Source organism: Rhinolophus sinicus, chromosome 8, assembly GCF_057876585.1.
Source record: "Rhinolophus sinicus isolate RSI-liver-muscle chromosome 8, RSI-T2T, whole genome shotgun sequence".
NCBI lineage: Eukaryota > Metazoa > Chordata > Mammalia > Chiroptera > Rhinolophidae > Rhinolophus > Rhinolophus sinicus.
This window is the reverse complement of record NC_142508.1, coordinates 3,460,148-3,486,780: the sequence shown is the minus strand read 5'-3', so window position 1 is coordinate 3,486,780 and position 26,633 is coordinate 3,460,148. Positions and strand designations below refer to the sequence as shown.

The window sequence follows — 26,633 nt, the reverse complement described above, 5'->3', positions numbered from 1 at the left end:
TCATGTGCTAAAATTAAGTTGTTGGATCACTTGGTGTCTGGACCATATGTATCACCCAGTCTTTACAGAGGTAGAAAGGGAAAAATGCCTGGGAGGTTAGATGGCCTGGTGTCATACAAAGTCAGTTTGGCGCCTTCAGCTGTTTCAAATCTCAACACCAGCCTTACCGCTTCTTAGTTGCTATTGACAAATTACTCAGCCTCTCTGAATCTGTGTCCCTCCCTAAACGACTGGCTCCAAAGGCCCTCCAACTTCAGCTTCTGTGAGGACACATGAGATAACGTACCTGCTATTCAACACACTGGAGCTCGCCACCACCCCTTCTGCAGCCTCCCACTCCCAACGCAGCTTTTAAAAAACTGACGACGCCATCCACCTGCATTATAGGGGGACGTATGGGGGGTGGTACCTGCAATAAGCAAGCCTGGCCTCCTGAAGCTTAAAGGAGCCAGTCACAAAGAACCCCCGAGTGCGTGATTCCACTTACGTGAGATGTCCAGAACAGGAAAATCTATACACATAGACAGGGATTGCTGGGTGCCTAGGGTTGGAGGTGATGGGGCGTAGGGGGTGTGGGGTTTCTTTAGGGACAGTGAGAATGTTCTACAACTGACTGTGGTGATGGCGGCATAAGTGGGTGACTATAAAAAAGACAATGAATTGCATGCTTTAAATGGGTGAAAAAAAGGGAATATGAATTATATCTCAATAAAACTTAAAAACACAAAACCTCGAAAGGATCCAGCTGACCTGCAAGCAGATTAAGCGCCTGCCCAAACTGCAATACTCTTTAATGGAAGATAGTACAGATATTCAGCTACACAACAGTGACAATGTCCAGCATCCATTAGAAATTATTAGATTTGTAAGAAGAAGGAAAATGTAACCTATAAACTGGAGAAAAAAATCAGTCCATAGAATCAGGTCCAGAATAAAAACACAATCAATTGTGTTTTTATATACTAATGATAAATATTTAGAAAATGAAATCAAGCCATAGCTTTTACAATAGCATTTTTCTGTTCATAATCAGAAAATGAAGTGAAACATGGAAGAAAAAAAACATGTATCCTCAAGTATTAAGAAAAATTAGACTGTATGTTAAAACACAACTGAATTTTAGAAATTTTGATTTAGTGAACTATTGCTGACATTTGTTATGTGAGGTTTAGCTGCATTTTATCAAAACCTAACCACTTAACAATCATACTCTGTGCTAATTTTGCTAGTCCAAAGCAGAGCTATGACCATTATAAGGAAAACCAGTATTCACCTGCATTGGTAGTATTTCAGAAATCAGATATATCACGTGAAATAAATACGGAATACTTACAAGGTCTTTGGTAAAATGTCCTTTTAAGAGTATGACGTATGAAGAAACTCATTTTATGAAGGAATTTAATTACTGGGCAATATTGACCATTAGATGTAAAAACAGTATTAACTGGATTGTCTTTTAGCTTTTAGATATCCAAAATAGTACTAGTGAAAGAAACAAAATATACAACTCTCTCCTTCCCCTACTTTTGCCAAAAAACCAAACACAAACTGCCGCCCTCCCCAAAGTAAAGAGCAAAACCCAAAACCCAGCAAGCTGGTAGAATGCTGAAAATCAGGGTTGTGAGATAAAGACCACATATGGTTTTCAAACTACGCTCTTTTAAAAACAGTTGCACCAGGGAGATCCGCCACTAAGATGAGCCAGTGGCAGTCTTTTTTTCAACTGGTAGAAAAATGTCAAAACTGAATTTCTTCACTTTTAATTTCTTACTTCTTTAAAACCACACTGCACTCCCATCAACAGGCCCATGACATAGCCCGGTGGCATTCTCAGCTCAAATAGTGAGGGCGTCAGTGGTGACAGCCACCTGGGCAAGAGAGGTGCGAGGGGCCACCCTCATCCACGGGTCTGGGCCGCACTGCAACACTACAACATGCCCACGACGCTGTTCAAGACCCTAAATTCAGTGAGACTGACAGGACATCTAGGCAATAAATAAGCACATAGATTTCCACTAACCCGAGAGCTCCTGAAAGCTGAATAAGGAAGCTAGTGCCTTTTATTTTTCCTGAGACTACCTTCTTTAAGCTTCAAACATACTATGACTGATTTACACGGAGGTTCCCTGCACATTCTACAGACTGGGAAAAATCAACCACCAGCACTTCCACCCCTCTACCAAAAAAGAAAAAGAACAGCATCTTAAAGTGTACACATACATACACAACCCCTGTGCATACACACAGAACTACACAGCTCCAATCACTGACATAAGGATTTCTGGCACTTACCATGGGTGATTTATAGTATCTATGTAGTATATTTATGAAATCTGTAATTGTTAGCATTCCTGGAACAAAGAATTATGTGTTAAATAGGAAACCACGAAAACATAAAAGAAAAATTTCAAAAGACAGGCAAACCTGGAGTATTTTCTAGAAAAGCTTCTAAAGCATATGTATCAAGCACTGCGTAATATATTATTTAAAACTATTAATATGTTAATTATCTACACCCAACTAAGATAACACAAATTTAGCTGAAATTAAACCTGATAATAAGGGGAACTAATCACAACATTTGGCAATTTAATGAGAGAAAACTTAATGACTGTTATACAACATCACCAAAGACCTACACATAAATAATTTAAAATACTTTAAAATATGATGAAGTATTCCAGAAGCTCCAGAGGCACGACCCTTCTGGGGGCACTTGGACTGTTTCCTGAGAAGCATTCTACCAACAATGGTTTTATCGGTTACTGTGTACTAAGGCCATCTACATGTTAGATGCCAGGACTACACAGATAAAGGAGACGTGAATCTTTCCCTGCGGACACTGTAATGGTGGGGAAGGGGGGGCAGCCACACGCTGGTAATTTCACAGTCACGTGACGCACACTGACAGATGACATCCATTGTCTGCTATGACTTAGAAGGTGAGAGACTATGGAGTTTAGACATTATAAGTTACAGGATTTTTTAACAGTAATAACGATTTAGCAAAGGTATCTATCACATTTACATCAGTTTTTTGCCCTGTCAAGAGGTGTTCACCTATGGGGAAGCAGGGATGGACCACAGGTGGGTGTGTAAACGTGAGCAAAGGGGGTCGACAGACACATATCTGACCACAGCCTCCCCCTCGGGCCCCGTTCCCTGGGCACAGGAACTGGCACAGGAACCTTCAGAGACAGTAAGGTGCTGAAGCAAAAGAAATTCAATAAATAAATAGAAAAAAGAAAATAAAAGTACGTAAGTATTTTTAAGTTTACTAGCGGCCCTATCTTACCTGGATATAAAAGCAAGCATGTTCTTTAATTTGGAAACTTGTTTACTAGGCTGAGTTCCAACTGCCCTGATTAAAATACCTTAGGCTTCCTGCTTTGAAGGCTTCCCTGTTCAGGTTTTTGTCCGGGGCCACACTGCTTACCTACAAAACTCTGCTTTTTACTCTCCCACAGAGGCGCGGCTCGAACACCATTGGCTACTAAGGCAAAGAAGGCCTTTTTAACCTGAAGACAAACGAGAGAAACAACATACACTTTTAAAGTCCGTGAGTCAGGGCGGGGAAATATACCTTCAACTAAAATATTCAGGCAAATCTAATCAGTCAACTTCAAGTTTTCTAAGTTTGATAACCTAAAAATAACTGAATTTATTAACATTAACAAAAACGCTTTTGTATTATATTTAAAGGCATATAGGGATTACATTATTTTTTGAAACTGAAACAATACAATTAACTTCATTTTTTTTGTTATTGTATCTAAAGAGTCTTGTATAGAGACTTTCTATAATAATTAAAACCATACAAAAGAATTAAACTTCAGAACTTAATTTCTTCTATATGTGGTTATTAGTTCATTTGAAAACACTGAAGTTCTATCAAATGATTTGAAATGAAAATGTCTTTTTCATATGTTCAATAACAAGACAAACAAGCATGCTTTCTCATTTCCCCAAGGCTGAGAAAGAAAAGTTATGAAAGATGTAACAAATGTGTACTATTATATCTTTTAGAGACAAAGATTGCCTACGTGCTGGTTACGGGTCGGGCACTGCTCAGGGCATTTACACACAGTCACTCACTGAACCCCCAGGATGGGCACCCACCCTCTGGGAGCCACGGCAGGTGAAGAAGGCATCAGAGGTGAGGATTTATTGACAGCCAAAGCCCAGTGCTGCAAATGATCCTCTAAACACAGAGAACACATGAACACAGGGAAAATGGTTCAATTTTATTAGGAGCCAAAGAAACGAAAATCAAAGCCAATTTAAAGCACTGCTGATAGCTGCTCAATAAGCCCGTATTTTTCAGTTATAGCACCTGATGCAAGTGCCATTGTAAAACCACTGGTGGCCCCGTCCATACAGTAAGGATAGTTTTTAAGCCACAGCTTATCTCAAGAACCACTAAAATATTCACACTGTTTGGGCACTTGCTTTTTTCTCTGTTGAATTATTTACTCAGACTAAAAACCGAGGAGTAGGATTCCCGAATCAAAGATGTTCATTGTGGTATCACCTCTAATATTGAAAACTGGAAAAATATCTGCCCCAACAAAAGAAAACTTGTTAAATATTGGTACACCAAGAGGAAAAAGTATCATACCATATAATTATGAAGACTATGTTGAAGGGAAAAAAATGGTTTATAGCAGTAAAAAACAGACTATAAAATTATACACTATAATTATACAAAATATATGTTTAAATGGAAAAGATCAAAGAGCAATAAGCAAAAAATTTAAACTTCCAGTTTAAGGAGCTGGGACAGTGAAAGTGTAGTTCTTTCAATTTTTATAGTTTTCTCTTTAAGAAAGAAAATGATGCTTTTCTCACCCACTAGATTCCAAAACCCCTGTTAATAATGAAAAGAAATGAGAAAATTACAGGAACCTGAAGCTTCAAATGAGATGAGGGTTAATAATTCAGTGCCTGTTTCTGCCTTTATTTAGAATGACTGACGCAGGTACCTGGTGGGTAAAGAGGGCCACTAATTATTTTCTGCACTGTCTCAGCCCTGGCCTGAGCGCAGCAGGGAGTCTGTCTCTAAGATGAGTGAACTAGCAGAGGAGTGGGAGGGAGAGGCGAGCAGAGCCAATGACACGGGAGAGGAACAGTAAGTACGTGGCACTGTACATTGATGACCTAGCGTTTGAACCACAGCTTGTGTCAAGAACTGCCAAAATATCCATACTCTTTGGGTAGCGCGATGGAATCCAGGGATGGCATGCCCGTTCCGATGGGCTGCTACTACCACCTGGGTGCTGCTCCGGGAATCCGACTGTGGTCCTCGAAACCGTGATGAAAGAATATGGGGGAGAAGTCACAAATAACAGATTTTAAAACTCATTAGCTTGTTTTGCTAAACTGGCCGGAATAGGAAGGGAGTAAGGGCATCTTTTAGCAGAGAAGACCAGTATACAAATCAGTCACCAGGCTCATTCATGAAGCTAAGTGACCAGGCCTGTTGAAAAGCCCTTCCAGAGAGCTCCGAGTTTGGCCACGATGAAAACTACGTAAGTTGGACGAAACGTACAGATCGCTATTTGAAAGCACTGGAGTGTGTGGCAGAGGCAGGACTCAAGGAGCTGCAATTCTTGAGAGAAAAGACATGAAGTGAGCTCCACAGCAATTGTGCCATTTTTCTGAGAGCATTCTTCAAATCATCGTCAAATAGGTGAGCTTCAACAGAAAATTGGAATCCATCAAAAAGGATCAACTACGTCCCAGGCAGGATAAATAGAAAGAAAACCACATCTAGCACATCACAGACAAGATGCTAGAAATCAAAGGCAGAGAGAAAATCAGCCAGAGGAAAAGACATTAACGTTCAAAGGATCAACAATCTGACTGAGGCATCACCCACGTAAGCTGGGGGTTAATTTTCACATTCACGTGTAATGACTGTTCTTTCAGACACAGAAAAAAGTCCTGCCTCCCTACAGAGGGGCTCGGGCTGATCTCTACTAAAAGCTCTACAGCCTGTAAACGCTGCTGAGTTACTGAGTGAGGGTCAAGGCCGCTGTAACCACTGCACAAAGGAAAGGAGCCTTGCTGTGTGCCAGGTACACAGGCAGGTGCACAGGCCATTGCATGGATGTTAGAAACCGACTCCGCAGGCTGACTTCAGTTACTCTTGGGCAGAAATACACGGCCGGCGCTGAACAGGTCAGTGGCAGGGAGCTAGTGAGGAACTCCCAGGAAGCAGTCCAACGGCGGAGAGAACAGTAAGAATTTAAGGCGAAAGTGCCATCACTTTGGCAAGAGATGGGAAACAAGCAAACACTAAGAACACCCGGAGTGAAGTGAACCACCTCCTATTTCTTTTCGGCTTTTCCTGGGCTCAGGTTCTGACCCTCGCTGAGCCTCGACATTCTGCGTTACAAAATGGGCCGCACAGGTGACTGGGGGGCTTAAGTGGGCTTGTGTTTGAAGACACTCAGCATGGAATCAGCACTGAGAGCCAAGAAAAGGTAAATGCTTTAATTTTCCACGCTATGCTGACCCGACCAGAAGCAGACAGAAAGATTTACTGCTTCAACTTTACCCACACGCACTGCTGACATGTCCACACATCATGGAGAGAGTCCGGATTCCACCCTCCAAAGATCTAATGGAATATTCCACAGTGGACAAGATATACTCACACTCCTTAATGGCGTGTGTTTCTAAACGCCCCCAGCTCAGTAACCTGCCTGCTGCTTTTGTGGTTTGGCTGCCCCTTCTTTGTGATAACGAAGACTTTACTTGGCTTTCTTAACACCAGCGTGGAGTTACTTGAGGAGCAATTTAAAACTATAAGTAGAAAATCCTTCACAATTACCGAAGGCACAGGGTGTTAACCAATTACCCAGTAAACAGGAGAGAAAGCGGACTGGAATAGTCTGGTTCTAATCTGCAGGAGAAAACTTGGGGTCTCGGGTACAGCTGAATATTTCTTTTCAATTGATACGCAATTTGCTCACACTGTTACAGTTTTAAAATTTACTTTTTAATAGGGTTTTCAAACAAACCAAATGTGATATTTACATAGGACGGAACTTTTTAATTTTTTAAAAATAGTAAGCAGGCTCTTAGTTTCTCTAAGACGTTTTGACCATTGGCTGCCATTGGTGTTCCAGAAAATGGGAATCCGGTTCCTCTGAGGCTTCACTGCTTTCTATGTCATTTTACCCTCACTTTTAGTAATGAAATTGATCCTTGGGCTTGTAAAATTAATGCTAACGAATAGCTAACCGCTCTTTAAAGCTGTCCAGTTTGGTTTCTTGCTAAATCGTTGCATCAGAGCTTGTCAACTGGATTTAACCATACCTGATGGCATGTTTCCTGCCTTTGGTGGCTCGCCACTGTGTAAAGAAGGGTCCAGCTTCTTGGGGATGGGGGGACCAAGGCCCTGCCTCGGCCCGACCCCTGCAGCACAACAGATGCCTTAGTCCCTCTATGTCCCAGAGCGCCTCTGCTTCGACTGGACTAACCTGCATCTCGACCTATGAAAGCCTATCACCTTTAACCTTGAACTCCACAACGAAAGCTGCCCACATCGCTCCAAAGCTGAATTGCCCTCCTCTACTCCCACGGTACCGAGTTTTGTCCTTTGTTATAACACTTTCGGAGTTTTCATTGTGGCTCGTTAGGCTTAAGGATGGCAGAGTAAAAACTTTTCTGGCAACTTCTCCTCTTGAACTTATCCCCAAACTACGGGGAGTGTGAAATAGAAATAGAATGAACTAGAAGATCTAGACCAAAAGCAGATGCAGAGAAGTTAATGAAAAACAAAGAGGAAGAGCCTCGTGTGGGGAGGGCTGGTGAGCGTCAGGAGTCGGAGAAGCAGCCTGATTTCTCCCCGGACACAAAGACCCAAGACCGGAGGCTCCGGAAGTGCTGGCAGGCGCAGGGACAAAACTAACAGGGAGATTGTTTCAAATCAAGTAATAACCACAGCCACCCTCCATCACCTTCAAAGGATTCTTTTCTAGAGAAACTGCTCCAGCAATAAAACACACAGATATGAACATTTGGGGCTTTCAAATGAACTTATTATATATTCTACTAAATAAAAAGCATCAGGATACACTGAGGGAGGCAATGCAGTTTCCCAGTTCATAGCTTAGGCTCTAACACACGTCAGACAGACCTGTGTTCTCATTCCAGACCCCATCACTCACCAGCTCTGTGGATGAAGTTCTTAAATTCTAGGAATTGTGGATTAAGCTGTGACTTAAGTTCTTTAGAACTTGACTTTCCTCATCTGGAGAAGAAGGATAGTAACAGCACATTCCTCATAAGGCTGCCTCGTGATGAATTCAGACGCCCTCAGCACAGAGCCTGCGTGTTAAGGCACTCAACGCATGTCTGCTGGGGCTGCTGCGTTTACATCACCTCATAAGGTAGCCATCCAAGTATATACCAAAAATTCACGGACACTGGGCACACTTACTTGCAATGTAGTATCAAAGACGACAAGCTTTGAACTGGTTGGGACAATGTCATAACACTTGTGTGACCTCATGAATCGCATGTAAACACCACTTTCTGAGTCTTCTGCTAAAAAGGGAAGAAAAAAGGCAAATGTTAGTAATAATACAGAACTTCCTCGATTGGCTCAAGAGTATGTATGAAAAACCACCCGCGAAGAGACGTAATGGAAACTACGAATGTTTTCCCGGTAAGAGTGAGAAGACACAGGTGTTCACTCTCGCTAGTTCTATTCAGCCCCATGCTGGGGTGCTTGCTGGTGCAATAAGGCAAGGAAAATAAAATAAAATAAGATAAAATAAAGCATGCAGACTGAAAAGGAAAAAGCAAAGCTATCTTTATTTGCGGACTTTGATTTTCTACACGGAAAATACCAAAGAATCTGCACAAGTTTCCAGATCTAAAAAAAAGTTAATAAAAAACAAAAACTATGCTACTGTTTTTCTATATACTAGCAATGAACAATTGGGAATTAAAAATATTTTTATATAAAGGTACCATTTACATAAATGTCAAAAAGAAATATGGACCTACATAAGGAGACAAAGTGCACAGAAAACGGTAACTACGTGGACAAATATGTCTTATCATTTAAATCTGTAAAAGGTGATTGACAGCTGATAAACGGGACAATGTATTGTGAGGGTTTACAGTACATTTATAACTGCGTGGCACCACCATCTGCCAATGGTGCAGAAATCTAGGCATCACTGCTGTCACACTGGGTCCTTCGCCCTAACCTATTTGTCACGACGCGCGGTTGAGTTCACACCACAAGTATCTCTTAATTTCCACCCATTTCTCTCTGCCTCCATCCACGGCCACTGCCCTAGATCTGATAAACACTCTAACTTCCTAACTGGTCTCTTTGCTTCCAACCTTGTTCTCTTCAACAGCTGTCCACATTGCATCCAGAATGGCTTCGCCAGACACGAATCGAATTGCGTCACACCTCTGCTGAAAACACTTCAATGGCTTCTAACTACGTCAGGAAACAAGACAAAATCCTTGACGTGGCCCACGGGACCCTGCCCTGAAAGGCGTGCCCCCCACTCCCCAGGACTTCCTCCAGCACCAAGCTTTCTCTCCCCCTTCCTAAATGCGCCGCTCTCTTCTTCCACCGCCTTCAGTGACTGTTTCCTCGGCCTGGAGCATTGTCACATCTCCTCTTGGCTCACTTCCATCCTCCTTCACTAGACCACACCTCGAGGACATGACTGAGAAGCTGCGGTAGCAGAATCTGAACCCAGAGGCCTCCAGACCCCAAAGCTCTGCTCTCAGCCAGGACGATCGTCCTACGGCCCTGCCTGCGATGCCCCAACTCCAGACTGTGCTCATGGCCCAGCTCAGCGTCGACATCTCCAAGCGACTCTGACAACTCCATTTAGCGAGACTTAAGACGGCCTGGGAAATACATGGGAAGAAAAAAGTAACTGTATCAAGTCCTTAACAAAGTAAGTGTTAAAAGCATGATAATGACCAAGTTCCTTGGTTGTGGAAAGCAGCCCTCCCTCGTTCTTCTTTGGTTTCCTACGTGGTACTCAGCACATGCTGGCTGGTTTGCCCATTTCATGATAAACTATGCAAACCGCTCCCAAATCTCTATTTTCAATTCCGATGGCTCGTCGGGGAACCATAATTCATAATCCCATCACTCCAGTCACTTCCTGGACAGTTCCCTTCTCAAATATCTCCCGACCTGCTCATGGAATCGAGTCAGACTTCCCAGTCTGGCATCCACGAACCTCCGTGGTCTGGCTTCTCAGGAACCTATTTCCCCACTTCCTGTTCTCAGGTGCAGGCAACTGGCTCCCTGCTAAGCTCCCTAACTGTCTTTACTCTCACGTCCTTGAACTTGTTCATTCTGCTTTAAGCTAAGCATCCTTCTCTACCTTTTCTTGTCCAGTTGCAACCCAACCTCAAGGCCACCTACCCACGACACATGCACACTGAGGGCTGACTGTGGGCCAGGCACGTCTGTGCTGTGACACCAGGCATTACAACCAATCACCTTTGATTTAGGGAACAACCTGGAAGGGTATGGATGAATTTCCTGACTTTCCACATGAGCAAACGGTGGCTGGGAGAAGCTAAGTAACTGCCCTGAAGTCAGATGGGAAGTGACCACAGCGGGATTTCAATGTCCTAGACTCGCTCTGCTCACCGGGAAAACTGCTGCTTCATCTGCTCGTGCACGCGTGTGGGGTGTTGCTGTCTACCAAGCACCGTCCCGTGTCGACACACAAAGGGGAACACGCCCGACACAGTCTCTGCCCTCCAAACTGCCACGATGCCAGAGCATGAGGTCACCTGGCTACAAGCAATGCAACAGGAGATGGACCAAATCCCAGCTCACCCAGGCGGTCACTAGCTGAGCACGACCACTCCTGCCCGCTTCGGTTAGTGGTCATCCTGAGGCACTACCTCTGGCATTTCTGCCTGGGTGCCAAGGAATGCCCTCTGGCAGAGATGGTGAAATAAGAGAACTTGGATGTAGGCGAGGCATCGACAGGATCCACTACCAACAGCTTCCACTGTGCGAGGCTGGGGTCCCCAGGGATACGAAAAATGTGCTGCCGCCCTCACAGGTTCCGTAGCCAGTGGAGGAGACACCGACTGTCATGAGACCATCACAAGCACGACTGCGGCCCAGGGTGGGGCGTACGCATGAACGTAGGCAGCAGTCGGCGCCGGGAAGGATGGCATTTAGGTTCCTGCGCTTCCATTTCCATGAAACACTTATCTACTGGAAACGGGAGTCTTGACAGGAAAGAAACACAGAAAGCTCTGGCAATAGCTGTGCAGGAAGTTCTGAACCATTTCTGCCCTCACTGCTCTCCTATTGCTGAAGATGAGGCTGCCATGCTGCCCACCGTGTGGTTTCCTCGTAGCCTATTCAGTGGGGGGATTTGTGCGAACACAAAGGTCAAAGACCAGTGCAGCCAACTACTATTTATGTTACAAATTGCTGGACAGACCTATATACTCAAGTTCAAATGAATGAATTCAAGATGGAAACGATAATAAAATGTAATAATCCATCTCCCAGAAGGAACCCTTAACAAAATATATTTTGTTCATGAATTAAATCAAGACTTTTCACAAAAGGAACACACATATTACAGATGTTAATATCCTATGAATATCTGAAACAAAATCTTAAAATACTATGAAAAGAAATACTCAAACTTTCAGAGTTTTAAACCCTAAGTTTTGTGTTAAACATATTTTTAGGGTACCATCATAATTCTTCTGTTGAGTTTTAAAAATATTTAAATAAACGTTTTAGTTTAAATAGCTTTAGATTTACAGAAAAGCCGTGCAGACGAAACAGTTCCTTATACACCCCACCCAGGTTTCCCCTAAAGGTAATGCCTGATGTTACTGTGGCACATTTGTCACAGCTAACGAGCCAGTACTGACACATTCTGACGGAAGTTCATCGTTCATTACGATTTCCTTAGTCTCCCCTAATGTCCTGTGTCTGGTCCAGGATCCCACACAGGAGCGCACATTTAGTCACCACGCTCCTTAGGCTCCCCCAGACTGTGAGTTTCTCGGTGTCGATGACCTTGACAGTGTAGAGGAGTCCTGGGCAGGGATTCTGTAGAATGGCCCTCAATTTGGATCTGTACGATGTCTTCTCATGATCTCAATCTTGGGCTTCTGTGTTTTGGGAGGAAGACCGTCAGGTAAATGCCATGTCATCCCACCAGATCAAGGGGACCTGCCGTCAACAGGACTCCTCACCTGGATCACCTGCTCTGCAAATGGCTGCCAGGTATCTCCCCTGCACTCTTTCCCCGCCTTCCACCCTGCAGTCTTTGCAAGGAAGTCACAGGTACGCGCAGCGTGCACTTAAACGGGTCAGGAGTTACGTGCCACCTCCTTGAGGGCACAGCAGCTAAAGAAGGCACGTGGAATTCTGCACGGGAGAGCTGTCTGTCTCTCTCAGTGTGGACTCAAGATGTTTATTTTAGACTTTGAGCCACAAGCCCACACTCCGTTAGGATTGGTCAGGGGTGGTGCTCAGGCCAGCAGGGCGTCCCTTGCCGATGGATGGGTGTGGGTGTGGAGCACATTCCAAGTCTGTGTGGCTTTCACTTCTGCCCACATCCTCCCCGGCCTTCCCTGCTCACACCCGCAGCCTCCAGGTCAGCGAGGGCTTTGTGGGGAGCTGGGCCCTCTGGGGTCCTCTGTGTGGCTTCCCAGGCAGTGAGGGCGGTGAGGGAGTGGGGCTCCCTGGGTCCTTTCCTGAGCACACACAGCGCCCCGATGACGCTGAGAGCTGTGTTTCCTCCATCAGTCTTACATTGGTATGGGACATTTGTAACAATTAATGAACCGGTAAAATAATAATGAACAAATTATTAACAGAAGTCCTTTCGTTATTCAGATTTCCTTCGTTTTTATCCCTCTAGGGTAGCTCATTACATTCAGCCGTGTCTCCTGAGGCTCCGCGTGGCTGTGGCGGTTTCTTAGACCTTCCTTTGTTTGAATGGCTGGGGTCGTTCTGGGGAGGGCTGGGCAGGTACCTTGGAGGACGGCCTTCAACTGGAACCTTCATTTGGAAGGTCTGATCAGGGTTTTCTCATGATGAGACTGGGGCTATGGGTCTTGAGGAGGACTTACAATACTTTTTTAAAATGTAAAAAGCTTGACCAAATGAAGCAAATGCAAAATGTTAACTATGTAAAACAGAGGATAACAAAATTTATTTTGGTTTGCAGTATGAACAGATTATTATTGATGAAATAAAACCACATCAATAACAAAAGTGGTAACATTTTAAGGCAGAAAAAGACAGTAAAATATTATAAAATGTTACTGCTTCTCCACATTCAGTGTAAGATGATTATAGGAAACGTCATTTGTATTATTTACATTATGATGAAGTCTCAAATTGCACTTGAAGGAAAAAAATGCACTGAAATAGTAAACTAGAAGAATTTGGAGTTAAACCAAAAAAACAAACAAAAAAAACACACAGAAAAACCCCAAAACCATTCAACAATAGCAGGTTGTTTGGAATGCATTATTAAAATTCCTGAGAAGGCAAGAAGTTCAAACTCTCATTATTCAAAAGGTAATTGAGGTTAAGATATTATCACAATGTTCCATTCTTTGTTATTTTATATACGACTGGATAGAGGCATAATTACAGAGTCTTATATTGGCCCTTGACTTACTGGTCTACCGAAGGAGGCTGGCTGTCTGTGCAACGACTGTAAATCTTATCACCCTTCCAATACGACGCTAAGCGAACATATTGTTCAAGGAAGTTGCTAAAGAATATTAGTGGGAATTAGAAAGTACATATTAAAGTGTTTAATTTGTGAAGGTTAACAAAACAATTTGAAAATGCAAGATCTAAATATCAATACAATTATTCACTCTAAATAGGCAAGTGTGGAAGTAAGCATTTTTCTTTGTAAAAGCAGATCTGATTACGTACCACCCTCTGCTCAGTAACTCCGGACGAGTCCTCACTACCACCGTGTTTCCCCGAAAATAAGACCTAGCTGGACCATCAGCTCTAATGCGTCTTTTGGAGCAAACATTAATATAAGACCCAGTATTATATTATATTATACTATATTATATTATACTCGGTCTTATATTATATAAGACCGGGTCTTATAGTAAAATAAGACCGGGTCTTATACTAATTTTTGCTCCAAAAGACGCATTAGAGCTGATGGCCCGGCGAGGGCTTATTTTCGGGGGAACATGGTACACAACATACAAGTACCCACATCGCTGTCACCGGAGGTTTCTAGCAATCTATCTCTAACCCACCTTTCTGCCCACATCTCCTGGGAAACTTAACTCTAGGATCACACTGATACCTCCTTGTCAAAGGGAAGTTTTTGAACTTTGGGAAGTTCAACTTTGGGAATGTGCCCTTTGTGGTTCTGTGCCTGCTTTGTGCACACTCTTCTCTCTTCTAGAACACTGCCTTCCCATCCTACCATGGCCCACTGAAACCCTATCTGCCTTTCTGTAGTGGGCTGAATAGCGGCCCCCCCAAAAGACATGTCCACCTGCAACGTCAGAAAGAGACCTTATTTGGAATAAAGGTCTTTGCTGAAGTAATTACAGGATCTCGGCCCATACCACCTCCCTACGGCCCTCAAGTCAGAAGTGATGGCTCCAGTATTGAAGTTCCCATTAGCGTTTGTGAGTCGCTCATTTTGGGGGTCGTCGTACGCCTGGTACTAAAGGTAGAGGTCTGCCCTTCCTTCAGACTGGGGCTTTGCGAGGCAGTGGACAGGCACCCAGAAGGTTCCTCACCCATATTAGGATAAGCTCCTGCCTTCTCAGTTCTCTGTCACTGAAAGACACATTCGTAAAATGCAGAGGACCAAGTATGAATCCGAGATTACTGTATTACATTTCTAACCTCAGGGAGAAAAATAACAACCTAAACAGGTTTAAAAGAATACTGGTGAATCTACATTTAATGATCAGTAAAGAAACTTATTTATATACCTTTATAAGATTGAAGGATTGCAAATGGATGTTTTTAGTCAGAGAAATAATGTACCATGGTAGTGTCCCATATAATTTTTAAAAATGAAAGGAACAGCATTGATGTAAAGCTTTAAAAATGTTTGCAGGTGTTTTATATTGAAGCTATTTTCTAATTCTTTTGGACGAAAATGTAGTTGAATTGAATAAAATTGCAGAAGACCTTAGAATGTTCACACTACTGTATACGTATTTTAAAAACCTGAAAATACAGCAAAATACCTTGACGAAGTCACATTTCAGAGATGACCACTCCCGTCATAAATCACTTTCTCTGGAAACTATTTACACAGAAGTTTAATTCGGAAAGGATCTGTTAAACAATATGTTCTAAGATGGTGTGATTCTTTGTCGCTTGCAGCCGTCCGTGTATGAAGACGAAGGGGCCAGACTGTCATTCGCTCATTAGTCTAAGAAAGAGCAGACTAAAGAAGGGACACAGACAAGGAGAGTGAGATGAGTGAGGTGGCAGGCAGGGCCCCCAACGCTTGCTGCTCCGTGTTCCCCAGACCACAGAGGGACCCGATTCACCAAGAGAAGTGAAAGGAAACAACAGAGGCGGCTTTCAGCGAACTGCCCTGATTCTCTAATGATGTCACCACACCGTCAGCTCGACACGGGATTCATTCTGCTGGCTCGGGGCCCAGGGCCCAGTGAACCCCTCTGCGCCGAGACAGTGCATCCGAGCCCTGCCAGAATGAACGCCTGTGTACAGGGGAGCAGCTGCTGGCTCCTCGCCGCTCCTGCTGGTGTGCACTCAGCACTAACGCAATGGCTGACGTCCTCCGTGGCAAACGAAAAATGCAGGCTCGTCACAGGGTTTAACGTCAAAATGCCAATTTTAAATTTAAAAGTGTAAAAGATTATCACTATGTCAGTTATTTAAACATTTATCTTTGATTCTTTATTCTACGTTTAGACACACAACTTGACTATATTCATACAGTATCTTTTCCTTCTTAGAAAATCATTTAAAATAGATTAGCAAGAAATAAGCCAAAAAGGGGAACACAGAAGTTAAAAGTATATGGAAAGATTAAACTCATACATTTTTCTAAAGTGCTTAGAAACGTGAATATTAACAAAGTTAAGGCTTCAATCTACTTTTACAGGACTTATAAGATAGTAGAATAAATGAAAAGCATTAGACTTTTCCCCTTCTCCATGCTATTTGCATTTGGTTTTGTGTTCAGGGTGAAGTATCCACTGAAGAGGGAAATGCATATGCCCTTCCAGGCTGGGGGCAAAGAGTTCCGAGGAAAGAAGGGAAAGTGCAGGCAAGTACAGGCTCACAGTTTCCCCAGTTAGGTAGTTCACAATGAGCTGCCCTACATGCCTAAGGAATGTCAGACAGACAAACAGTGACCTTGAAATTCTACGTGATCCTCATTAGAGTTTTAAAATGGCTTCACGATGAATTCTAGGAACCACATGACTGAAGCATCTACTGTAGCCCATGTTTTCTTTTATTCAGGAAACAGACCCAATTACTGAGCTGCAGCAACAGTGAGGGCCCAGGTAAGCTCATGGGGATCAAGCCACGCAGAGCACCGCGCAGGTCAGGAAAGCAAGGACACCGTTGGAACGAAGCCAGGCGCTCCCCTGCACTGGCCCCCACCACTTAGGGCAGGTGGCTTTCAGCGACTGGAAGAAGTTTCCTCTCCTACTAGCTTACGGAGGATTTGTTAAAGGAACACATGCTGAATTTTATCAATCCCTATGCCAATATCTGAGACTCCCAGAGGTTTCTCTCCTTTAATCTGCTGCCCTAAAACGCTTGGTGGTTTGTAGTGAAGTGCCGTCTTCTTGCATCTCTGGGACAAACCTTGCTTGCTCACAGCCCGGTACACGGCTCACTGTGCTGAGGTTTATGTAGGAGTTCGGCCCATATTTTAAATGCCAGGTTAGTCATTTGTTTTCTTCTTCATGCGCTGTCACCTGGTTTTGATGTCGGGATCAAGCCAGCTTCACAGAACGAGCTGGGAAAATGCCATCCTCTCTTATGCCCCCAAATAATTCAAATAACCGAGGCATGCAGTGTTTCTTGAAGGTCTTACAGAACTCACCCATCAGCAGGCTGACCATCAGGCCTCTTCGGAAGGTCGGAAGGGGCAAAGGGAGGGTGAGGACTTTGAATTACTTTTTTCAAAAAACAGCTTTCATTGAGGTATTTCACGTCCATACAGCTCACCCATTTCAAGTGCAATTCAATCAATTTATGGTGACTGAGCAAAGGGATAATTAACCAGGAAAATAAAAGCTGATAAAATGTATTCAAAAGTAAAAAGACTGAAATTTATTGGTATAGTTTGAGAGATATATATGTTTCTTTTTAATGTTATTTTCTAAACTCATTTATAATTATAATTACATTTATAATTAAGAAGCCCCTCTTCTTTTTAAAAAAAAATTTAAATTATTTTCTATGTTTTTTTGTTTTGTTTTTTTTAAGCCCCCTTTCTAATGCTTTGTGTTTTCACTCATTTTTTTCTTGAACAGACTTTGCAAAGGTTTATCCACTTTACCGGTTTTTTCCACGAACCAAGCTTTTGTTTTTGTTGAGCAAGACCATCTTTTGCATTCGATTTCATTGACAGCTGCTGTTTCAGTAGGATTTTAGGAAGGAAGAGAGAGAAATGAATGTATTTAGCAAACCACCTTGAGTCACAAGTGTGGAGCCCCATTCAGTCCACATCCATCCAATCGGGTGAACTGAAGGCTGGCACTCCCCCGAATGCCCACTGCGTCTTCCAGTTTGAGATTCTGACAAAACGCATTGTAACTCACACTGACACGGCCAGCTGACCAGAGCTTAAACATATGTCCGCAAACGTGTGCACATCTCTGGGGCTTAGCAACACAGTGGGTCTTTCCGCTGTAGGCCTCTGGCTCTCTAATGCAGCACATATCGCCCTTCTAATACGCAGAAGCACTCTGAAGAATTACAACTTCGAATCAAAATATAAAAAAACTTTTTGCAGAGCAAAGCACTAACAACAGAAGACGTCTCTATAAGCTCACAGGCCTCACTCAGGTACCTTCCTCAAGTATGTCAGGTAGCTGGCCAGTCTTCTCCAGTGGGGATTCCAGGTAAACCAGGCTCCCAGAGGAGTGAGTACAGAAGAGAGGCGGGGTGGATCTGCCACCACCTTCCCTGGGACCGCGAGCAAATATTTAATCACTCTGCGTCTGAATTTCTTCATTTGTGAAGTGGCAGTAACACCATCTTTCCTGCAGGCTGACTCTGAGGAATGGGGACATGCTGCCAACTGGATAGCACATACAGTATCCACCCGGGGAAAGTCTGGCACAGGCACTGACGCTGTGGCTGGGGAAGCAGCTGTCATGGGACGATGCACTACTGGTGCCTTGGAATTTAAAATGTTGCCTGGTTGCCTTAAACAGAAATGCCTGATTTCTTTATAAGAAAGAACCTTAACCACTTGAAGTGCACGAGGCCCAGGTGCCAGAGTGAACATGAACGCTTTTACTAAAACATATACATACATGCCCTCCAAATACTTACTGAAAGCTAAGTCTTAGTCACCATAATATCTTCGAGACCTGGCATCCTTCTACAGCTTCCAGTTCACTGGTAAAGAAACAGGAGTAAATGCGTCTCTCCTTAACAGCCCCTCAACTCTGGGCATCCTGAGACCGTAAGTGACGTCTGTCTGGGGCTTCCCCGAGGACGTGGCATTTCCACTGAGAACTGAGGGCCAAGAGGAAGGGGACGTACGCTCCGGGAGGAGGGAACAGCTTGTGTGGAGCCCAGAGGCGCCGAGGAACACAGCAGTTTGAGGAACTTAAGGACCAGTGAGCTGGAGGCATGTGACGAGACAGCAGACGGAAGGGCGAGAAGGTGCATCGGAGAACAGGGCGAGAAATCTGGGCTCCAGCGAAAGGCAAGGAAAGACACTGAAGGCGTTTAAGCATGGAAGCGACACGATTAGATACATGTTTTTGTGTCTTTCATGGCAGTATGGGGGACTGATGGGAGGGGTCAGAGTAGAAGGATGGGACACATCGCGCTCCTCACTAGTTCAAGAGAGAGATGGTGGTGGCCTGGCCTAGACTAAGGGCAGAAGTGACAGAGAGAGGCAGTACTCAGGAAGCAAAAGCGAGAGGATGTCACGGCCTGGACGTGGGAGAGCAAGAGAGCCAGAGCTGACCATCATTCTCGCGACAAACTAACCGCTAGGAGGATATGGGGCCACTCACTGAATCAGGCTGGCTTTAAAAAAAAAAGAGGAGGGGGGAGGGGCAGAACAGAGCGGTCGCGAGATGAATCAGGCAGAGACACCGAGCCGGCAACTGAATACTCAGCACAGATGTGGCTGCAGATACCTACTCGGGCATCATCCGTTATTAAAGCATCGTGGTAACTAAATCCATGGGACTACAGCACTGGGTGACAGGTGTCATGGTAACTAAAGCCAGGGAAGGGAAGAAGACTGGCGAAGGGGAGGGTGTACATGAGAGTGGGCCTCTGACAGAGCCACGAGGAAGTCCAATACCTAACGCTCAAGGAACAAGAGCAATTGGATGGGACGCAAATTACCGCACTCAGCCTGTTACCAGGAAAAAGAAAGAAGAGGAACGCCCGCCAAGGAAACCAACAAGCCAGATGGGTGTGAGGAGAATACCAGAGCGCCGTCTGGGGCAGGGGACACTCATCTTTGCTGACTGTTACTAAGAGGGCAGGGAGGTGTCCACCGGAGTTTGCAAAATGGAGCCATCGGTCACCACCTTGGTGAGCCTGGGCGGCCTGGCGGAAAGGGCTTAAGAATGTCTAGGAGGTGAGAACACATGGAGAGGGTTTCTGAATAAAGGATCGCGTCGCATCGGTTCTGCACGCCGGCTCCGAGCACCAGCTCTGGAAGACTGTATTTGAAACCCGGTTCCCAGATGCGTCCCCTGAGGTCATTTATTCGACCTCTTCCTTTCTTGACTTCCTCTTCCATACAATAGGGAAAATAAAAATATTTACCTCTTAAGGTTGTTCTGGGGGTTAGATGAGATACCTGTAAACGACTCAGTGCCCCCATATGCTCAGCAGGTGCCAGCCATCATTAGAATCATATGAAAAGGGTAGAAGGATTCCTCCATTTTTTTCAAGTAAATGCCAAGTGCTTTGTAGTACCAACAGTTTTCCCACTTTAAAATTCACAGGTAAAATGTAAAGTCGCGGGGACCCTGGTGTAACAACTTTTCAGGGTTTGTCTGTCCCTCGCAGAGCTATAGGACAGGACCAGCCCTGGCCATGGCACAGTTGTCTGAGCCATCGGTCAGATGACAGGTGGGGTTGGAGCAGAGCACCCAGCAAGGGGCCGACAGAGTCGGCCTGGAGAGGGAAGGGGATGCGGACGCCTCATCATGGCGATGACCCACGTGCTGACTTGGCGACTGCTGACTTTCCAGGTACTTGTGAAGCCTGGGGACAAGTCCCACTCTCAGAAACCCCCAAGTCCCCTTCTGCACTCTCATTTTTGTTTAAAGTAGCCAGGGCTCTTTGCATGACAGGTGACAAAACCTGCTCGGTCTATAAGACAACCACTCCATCCCATTGAAGGTAAGACCCCATCAATGTGAAGCTATATCTTGCCACGAGAGACATTAAAATGTGCACCTGCAGTCTAGTAAATACGGTAAGCTTTTACGTATGGGGCCAGCTAGAGAAGAAAACACTGACTTAAATATATTTCATAAAATTATAGTGACTTGTATCATCAACAAACAATCATGTCTCGTGTAAGGTGGGTGTGCAAACTCAGAGGGGAAGGGCAGAGGGCGGATGACACATTAGCAGGGCTCTCATGCTGCCAGACCCACCGGGCTTCATCACAAACCTGTCACTTGAGCGTGTCCACTACCGAGGCCAGTACCCCTCACCCGACAGCCAGTAAGTGCCCTCACTGAGCAGCGGCTCTGAAAGCTAAGTGACAGAATACTTTAACAGGTTACCACAAACACCCATGAGATTCCTCTCCCCCAAGGAAGTCAGTGCTTCAAGCCTTTTCTGCGTTACCCATCTCCCTGAGCCTCTTTATACGTCCCCTGCCTGTCCTGTCCCCGTGACACTTTCAAATCACAGATGTACTGCACAGCTGTCCATGTACTGTGGCCCTTTGGAGGGCCACAAGCCACTGTCATAGCTAAGATTTTTGTCCCAATTTGCTTACTTTGGGGCAATGTCAGCCAGTTAAGAATACATGAGTTTCAGTGAACACAGACTTTGGTTCTTTTTGTTAGTTTATATAGTAGCGTGGTTGCTGGTTGCTTTAGGTCCTATTTTCGAGCCAGAAGGAAAAGTACACGTTTGCCAAGTGCTGGGCCTTGTTTTACAGAGAAAACCCACGGTGACAACAACAGAACGAACAAAGTCCCCAGAGACGGTGCATCATCCCAGGACAGAGCTACTTCATTGCAGAACAGGGCCTAAAATGCCGAGATTCTTGACTAAAGACTGATGCCTTCCCTCCTACAAAAAGAGGCCCCTCGTTCTCACCTATTTTTGATCAGCGTGCACGAGGTTGACCAGCCTTGCTATAAATATGAATTTGGAGACAAGTTCTGAAAGGATTACACTTTGGAAAAGTACACTGGGCAGGTGAAGAAGGAACAGAAGGGATGCTGGGGAGGAAGCAAGTCGGTGGGAGTGGGGGGGCAGACAGGGAGGTCAGCTGGCGAGACAGCTAAGGGGAGGGGGGACAATTACAGCAAGTTAGGGACAGAAAGCCCAAAATCACTGAAGAGTCTGCGATGGCTGACGTGGCGAAGGGGAGGCAGGAGACAACACAGTTCCAAGAGGCTGTACGGCACTTGAAGGTGACCCAGAATTAGAGATTTATTGATCACGAATAAACTGCTGAATACTTATCGACTTCAAAAAACATTCATGGTTGTGTTTAGGTGCTTAAAAGTACTGTGCTTGGTCCTGCCATTAAGTAAGTTCAAGACTGTTAATTCTGATAAAAACCAAACAGAGATATGACGGATGTAACAATAAAAAATTTGCAAAGCAAACACGTAAAGTGATTTCTACGGGCGAGGCACGCTTCTCATCACTTTGCATAGACGGAATCATTTAATCCTCCCAACACGTCCATGAAGTAACTACAGTAGTCCCCCCTTATCTGCTGTTTCTCCTTCTGTACTTCCAGTTGCCCACGGTACACCGTAGTCTGAAAAAATATTAAATGGAAAATTCCAGAACTAAATGATTCCTAAGTTTTAAACTGTGCGCCATTCTGAGCAGCGTGATGAACTCTGTTGCTGTCCCTGGTCTGTCCTGCCTGGGACGTGAACCATCCCTCTGCCCAGGGTCTCCTGCCTGTTTATCACTTAGTAACCCGCTCGGTTATCAGATCAGATTGACTATTATGGCACCTCAGTGCTGACGTCAGAGTAACCCTTATTTGACGTAATTATGTCCCCAAAGCAAAAGAGTGGTGATGCTGGCGATTTGGATATGCCAAAGAGAAGCTGGAGAGTGCTTCCTTTAAGTGAAATAGCTACATACATGTAGGGAAAAACATAGTCTATGCAGGGTTTGGTACTATCCGTGGTTTCAGGCGTCCACTGGGGGCCTTGGATGCATCACCCCCATGGATAAGGGGGGGACTAAGGTATAAACAATGTCTTCATTGAGATACCGAAACACTGCCGAACACCTACTGTGCCCCAGCCACATCTGGCACTGGGAAGAGAAAGATGAATTGTGAGAGAAGTATAGAAGGGATTTGGGGCCAGCCTCAGAGAGGGTGAGATTTGGGTTGAGCTGTGATATATTGGTACGACTGGCAGGGCAGAGAAAGGGAGCAAGAGAAGGTCTTACCCTCAAATGACTGTTATCTGCTAAAGGCACAGAGACCGTGAGGGACACACAGAGCAGCGGTCTGGCAAAGGCGGCCTGTGGGCCCAATGCCGCCTGTTTTTGTAGATAAAGTTTATGGAACACAGTCCTGCCGGGGGCTGATCTGGTCTCTGGCTGCTTTCTGCCTCGCTGCTGTGGCATAGGCGAGCTAAACAGACAGGCGGGCCCCTCACAGAAAAGTATGCGACAGAGTTTTGTTCTTCAGGGAGGGGCTTGTGAAACAGCAGCAACGCACCTGGGGGTGTGGGAGAAATGCAAACTCTCAGGTCCCATCCTAGACCCACAGAATTAGAATCTGCCTCTTCAAAAAATCTCGGGCGATTCTCACACTCAGAAAGCATTCCGCTCACTGGCGTGTGTGGCCAGGAGGAGGGGGGAGAACCACAGATGAAGACGTGTATGCACTTATCCTATATATAGACAGAGGAACATGGTAAAGGTTTTCCCATAAAATAGTGATGCCATCAGTGCACACTCCAGAAAGGTCCCTTGGTGAGCATGTGGCAGCAAGAAGAGTTGACAGCAGAAAGTGGGTGGGCAGCTGGCGTCAGAACGCAGGCAAAAGACCGGAACAATGCAGGGGAGACTGCGGTCAGCTCTTTCTTCCCACAGCAAACGACATTTTAGATGAGTACTCCAACTTCACTAGTGCCTCCGAATTGCTTCTAACAAACACAGCATCCGTTATAATTTATTAGGAAATAGAAAAACACGTAGTAACAAAAGTATCAGTAGTCGTGTGTTTCCATGTACACCAACTGTATCTCTAAGTAATGCCTCCTGCCTGCAATGCATAAATGATGACATTAACTGGATAAGAAGGAGGGTTAAAGATTAAATGAGGATCTACCCATCAGCTATCAATTATGTAGACTGCTAACACATCAGTTTGCAGGATATTTAAAGATACAATGTCTTATGTTAGGGCTCCCCCGCCCCCAAATAAACGCATGATTCTGCTTCGTCTTCAATTCTTCCCGTATTTTGGATGCATAAGCAATCTAAAGTTAAAAATAAACAAAAAATACCCCACAAAGCAGCATTTTAGACAACCACACCAATACTATTCCTTCTTCTATCTTGGCTAACAGCTTCCAAGCCACTGCTTAGCTTACATCCTGCCTCCTTAAAAATCCAGAAATGTTTGACAGGGTTATTTGTGGAATTCGGTATGCTTTAATGGGATGACAGCAGTATAGATAAAAATGGAGGAGTGAAAATGGGAAGATCCTCTTCTTAGGTACTTAGGTTTCACACTTTACATTAATTCCACTGGCAGAAACAATGAAAAAGAAATAAGGCTTGTACATCTGCTCTGAGAAATGCAACATAATTAAATTAATAAATCTCAAGGAAAAGAACCCATCAAACTCGTGCTGAGACGAATCTCTACGTTTGTATTCATTAATGAAAGCCCTAAGAAGTCTATGAATTCAGTACAGTAGTTAATGCCACTCAAAAGATAAGTTACTAATGTTTACAGAGTGCTTACTATGGGTTTACACTGTACGGAATACCACTGCACAGATTATCTCAATTTAAAATCCTCAAAATACCATGATGTTAGCTCCATCTCATAAATGGGGAAAGACACAGAAAGGTTAAGTAACTTGTCCAAGGTCACACAGCTAAACGAGAAGTGGAGCTAAGATTTGAGGCTGGGCCTATGATCTTAACCATACCTATTCTGTAACAGCATCCTCTCCACTTTCCCCTTGTCCCCTGTGAATCTGCAAAAAGTTTAAATGCAGTGGACTCTCAGTTACTAATATTGGAAACAAAGAAAAACCCTCACGATTTGACACAGTCTTAACGGAAACGGGGGACACCATATTGCCCTGTGGACAATGGCCAAAATTTGACCTGCGATATAATAAAACTGAGGAATAATGAGATGGATTTTATTTAAGAAACTGGATTATTTCTCAGTAGGATAAAATGCAAAATTAAATCCCAGTAAAATTCTGAAATATACCATTAACTACTTATTAATAAATACAGATGCAGACTTTTAATGATAATTACTATGAATGCATTATTTTCTAGCTGTTTGTGAACCGCCACAGAGAATCTAAAGCATAAAATAAACATAAGTACTGGCCTAATACTATCAGGTTAACATTCCCATATTGGCTGTGCATGTTATTTATTAAGTAATTGCCTGACTGTAAATGAACAGAAGTCTGAAAGTTGGCACAACACACATTATCCACATGGCACCTTCTTTGTTCAGGAGCTTTATTCTATTGATACTCTTGGCAAAAAGAAAAGTCACTAAATAAATGATGCGAGTATACAAGATAATGTGGAGGTCTTTTAAATTCCTCAAATTGTCAAGCATCTTATTCCAAGTTCCTTTTTGACTTTGAGCTCATCACATTCCATTTTAAATACTAATTTTGCCCAGAATCGAGCTATTCTTCACATTTTAACAGCTTCAAAAAAAAAAAAAAAAAGATCCAGGTAAGTAAAAAGAAAACAGGGCAGGGGATAAAACAAAACAAACAGCAAAACCCCAAGTGAGGAGCTAGCAATGATGGAGTGACAGGGTCACCTGAACTCAAAACCAATTCATTAAGCCGCTTCAGGTTTTGCTATGTAACTTTCCCTTTTAAAACAAGAAGGCACACCCTGCTGGTGGTATTTTCACAAATACAGACAAGGGGACACTTTTGTTATTTACAGGTATGGACCATAAACATCATTCGAGGGCTACCTCTGCGTGCACGGTGGCACCACCACCAATTACTACTGCATGACACCTTGCTCTCATTCGAGTTCGGCTGGAAAGGACAAAAGGAGCAGCCATCCGTGCTGACGGCCCGCTGGCCGGGCTCACCCGAACCCCGCTCGGTGTCCCCTCGGGAGGCACCCGCGGGCCACTGCAGACACGCTCCGCCCGCCCCGCGCCTCCATCCCCGGCCGCTCGGCAGCCGGGGCCGGGCGGGCGGCGGGGTCCGCGGCCTCCGGGGCGTGGGGACCCGCTGTCCAGCGCCCGCGCCTGGGCGTAGACGCGGACGCGCATCCCGTTGCGGGCACTCACCTTCTTCTTCCAACTCGAATTTCTCCAGCATGCCGGCTTCCGCGGGTCCCGGGGCCGCCGCCAGCGCCGCCTGAGGAGGAGGAGGACAGGGATCAGCATGCGCTCGGCGGCGCTCGTCCCCGGCCGCGCGGGCGGGGGCGCGGGGACGCGGGGACGCGGGGGGCGGGGCGGGGGCGCGGGCCCGGGGTGGGGACGCGGGCGGGCGCGGGCCCGGCGGCCCGCGGCTGCCAAGCGCTGCGGCCTCGCTCCGCGCCGTGCGGCCGGGAGGAGGGGCTGGGGCGGGGGGACGGGACGGGACGGCACGGAACGCGCGGCGCGGCCCAGCCCGGGCCCGCCCCCGCCCCAGGCCGCGGCCTGACCTGCGCCCCTCCCGAGTGGAACGGTCCGGCGCGCCCCCCACCGCCCGCGGCTTTGGTACCGACCCGCGGGGAGGATGCGTGGGAAGAGGACCGCGGAGAGCCAGGGCCCGGCGCGCGCGAGAGCGGCCGAGGCGCCCCCACCCGGCCGCGGCCCTCCCCGCAGGGCCCGGGAGCGGCCATTAGCGGAGGCCCGTTTTCTCTTCCCCGCCTCGCCCTCCCATCCCGCCGCGCACATCCACTCACCTTCCCTGCCGCCCACGGCCAGCGCGTTCCCGCAGGTTTAACCTGCGCAGGTGTGGTCTCGGCCAGCCCGGGGGAGGGGGTAGGGAGCGGGGGG

At 45.4% G+C, this 26,633-nt stretch overlaps 1 protein-coding gene across 9 annotated transcripts in view; it reads right to left on the bottom strand.

Annotated features, from left to right (window-relative positions):
* PRKAG2 (protein kinase AMP-activated non-catalytic subunit gamma 2) overlaps positions 1-26,633 on the bottom strand; it is a 189,568-nt gene that overhangs the window by 17,401 nt on the left and 145,534 nt on the right. For 4 of the 9 annotated variants that reach the window (XM_019712806.3, XM_019712808.3, XM_019712809.3 and 1 more), the window contains 4 exons: positions 25,938-26,007; positions 8,450-8,556; positions 3,437-3,518; positions 2,293-2,351 (listed from right to left, as the gene is read on the bottom strand). In XM_019712806.3, the coding sequence (XP_019568365.1) occupies positions 2,293-2,351; positions 3,437-3,518; positions 8,450-8,556; positions 25,938-26,007 (318 nt within the window). Of the gene's footprint in view, positions 1-2,292; positions 2,352-3,436; positions 3,519-8,449; positions 8,557-25,937; positions 26,008-26,359; positions 26,383-26,539; positions 26,562-26,633 lie in introns of those variants that run through there. The other 5 variants (XM_019712807.3, XM_019712811.3, XM_074315096.2 and 2 more) reach the window with 4 other exon arrangements.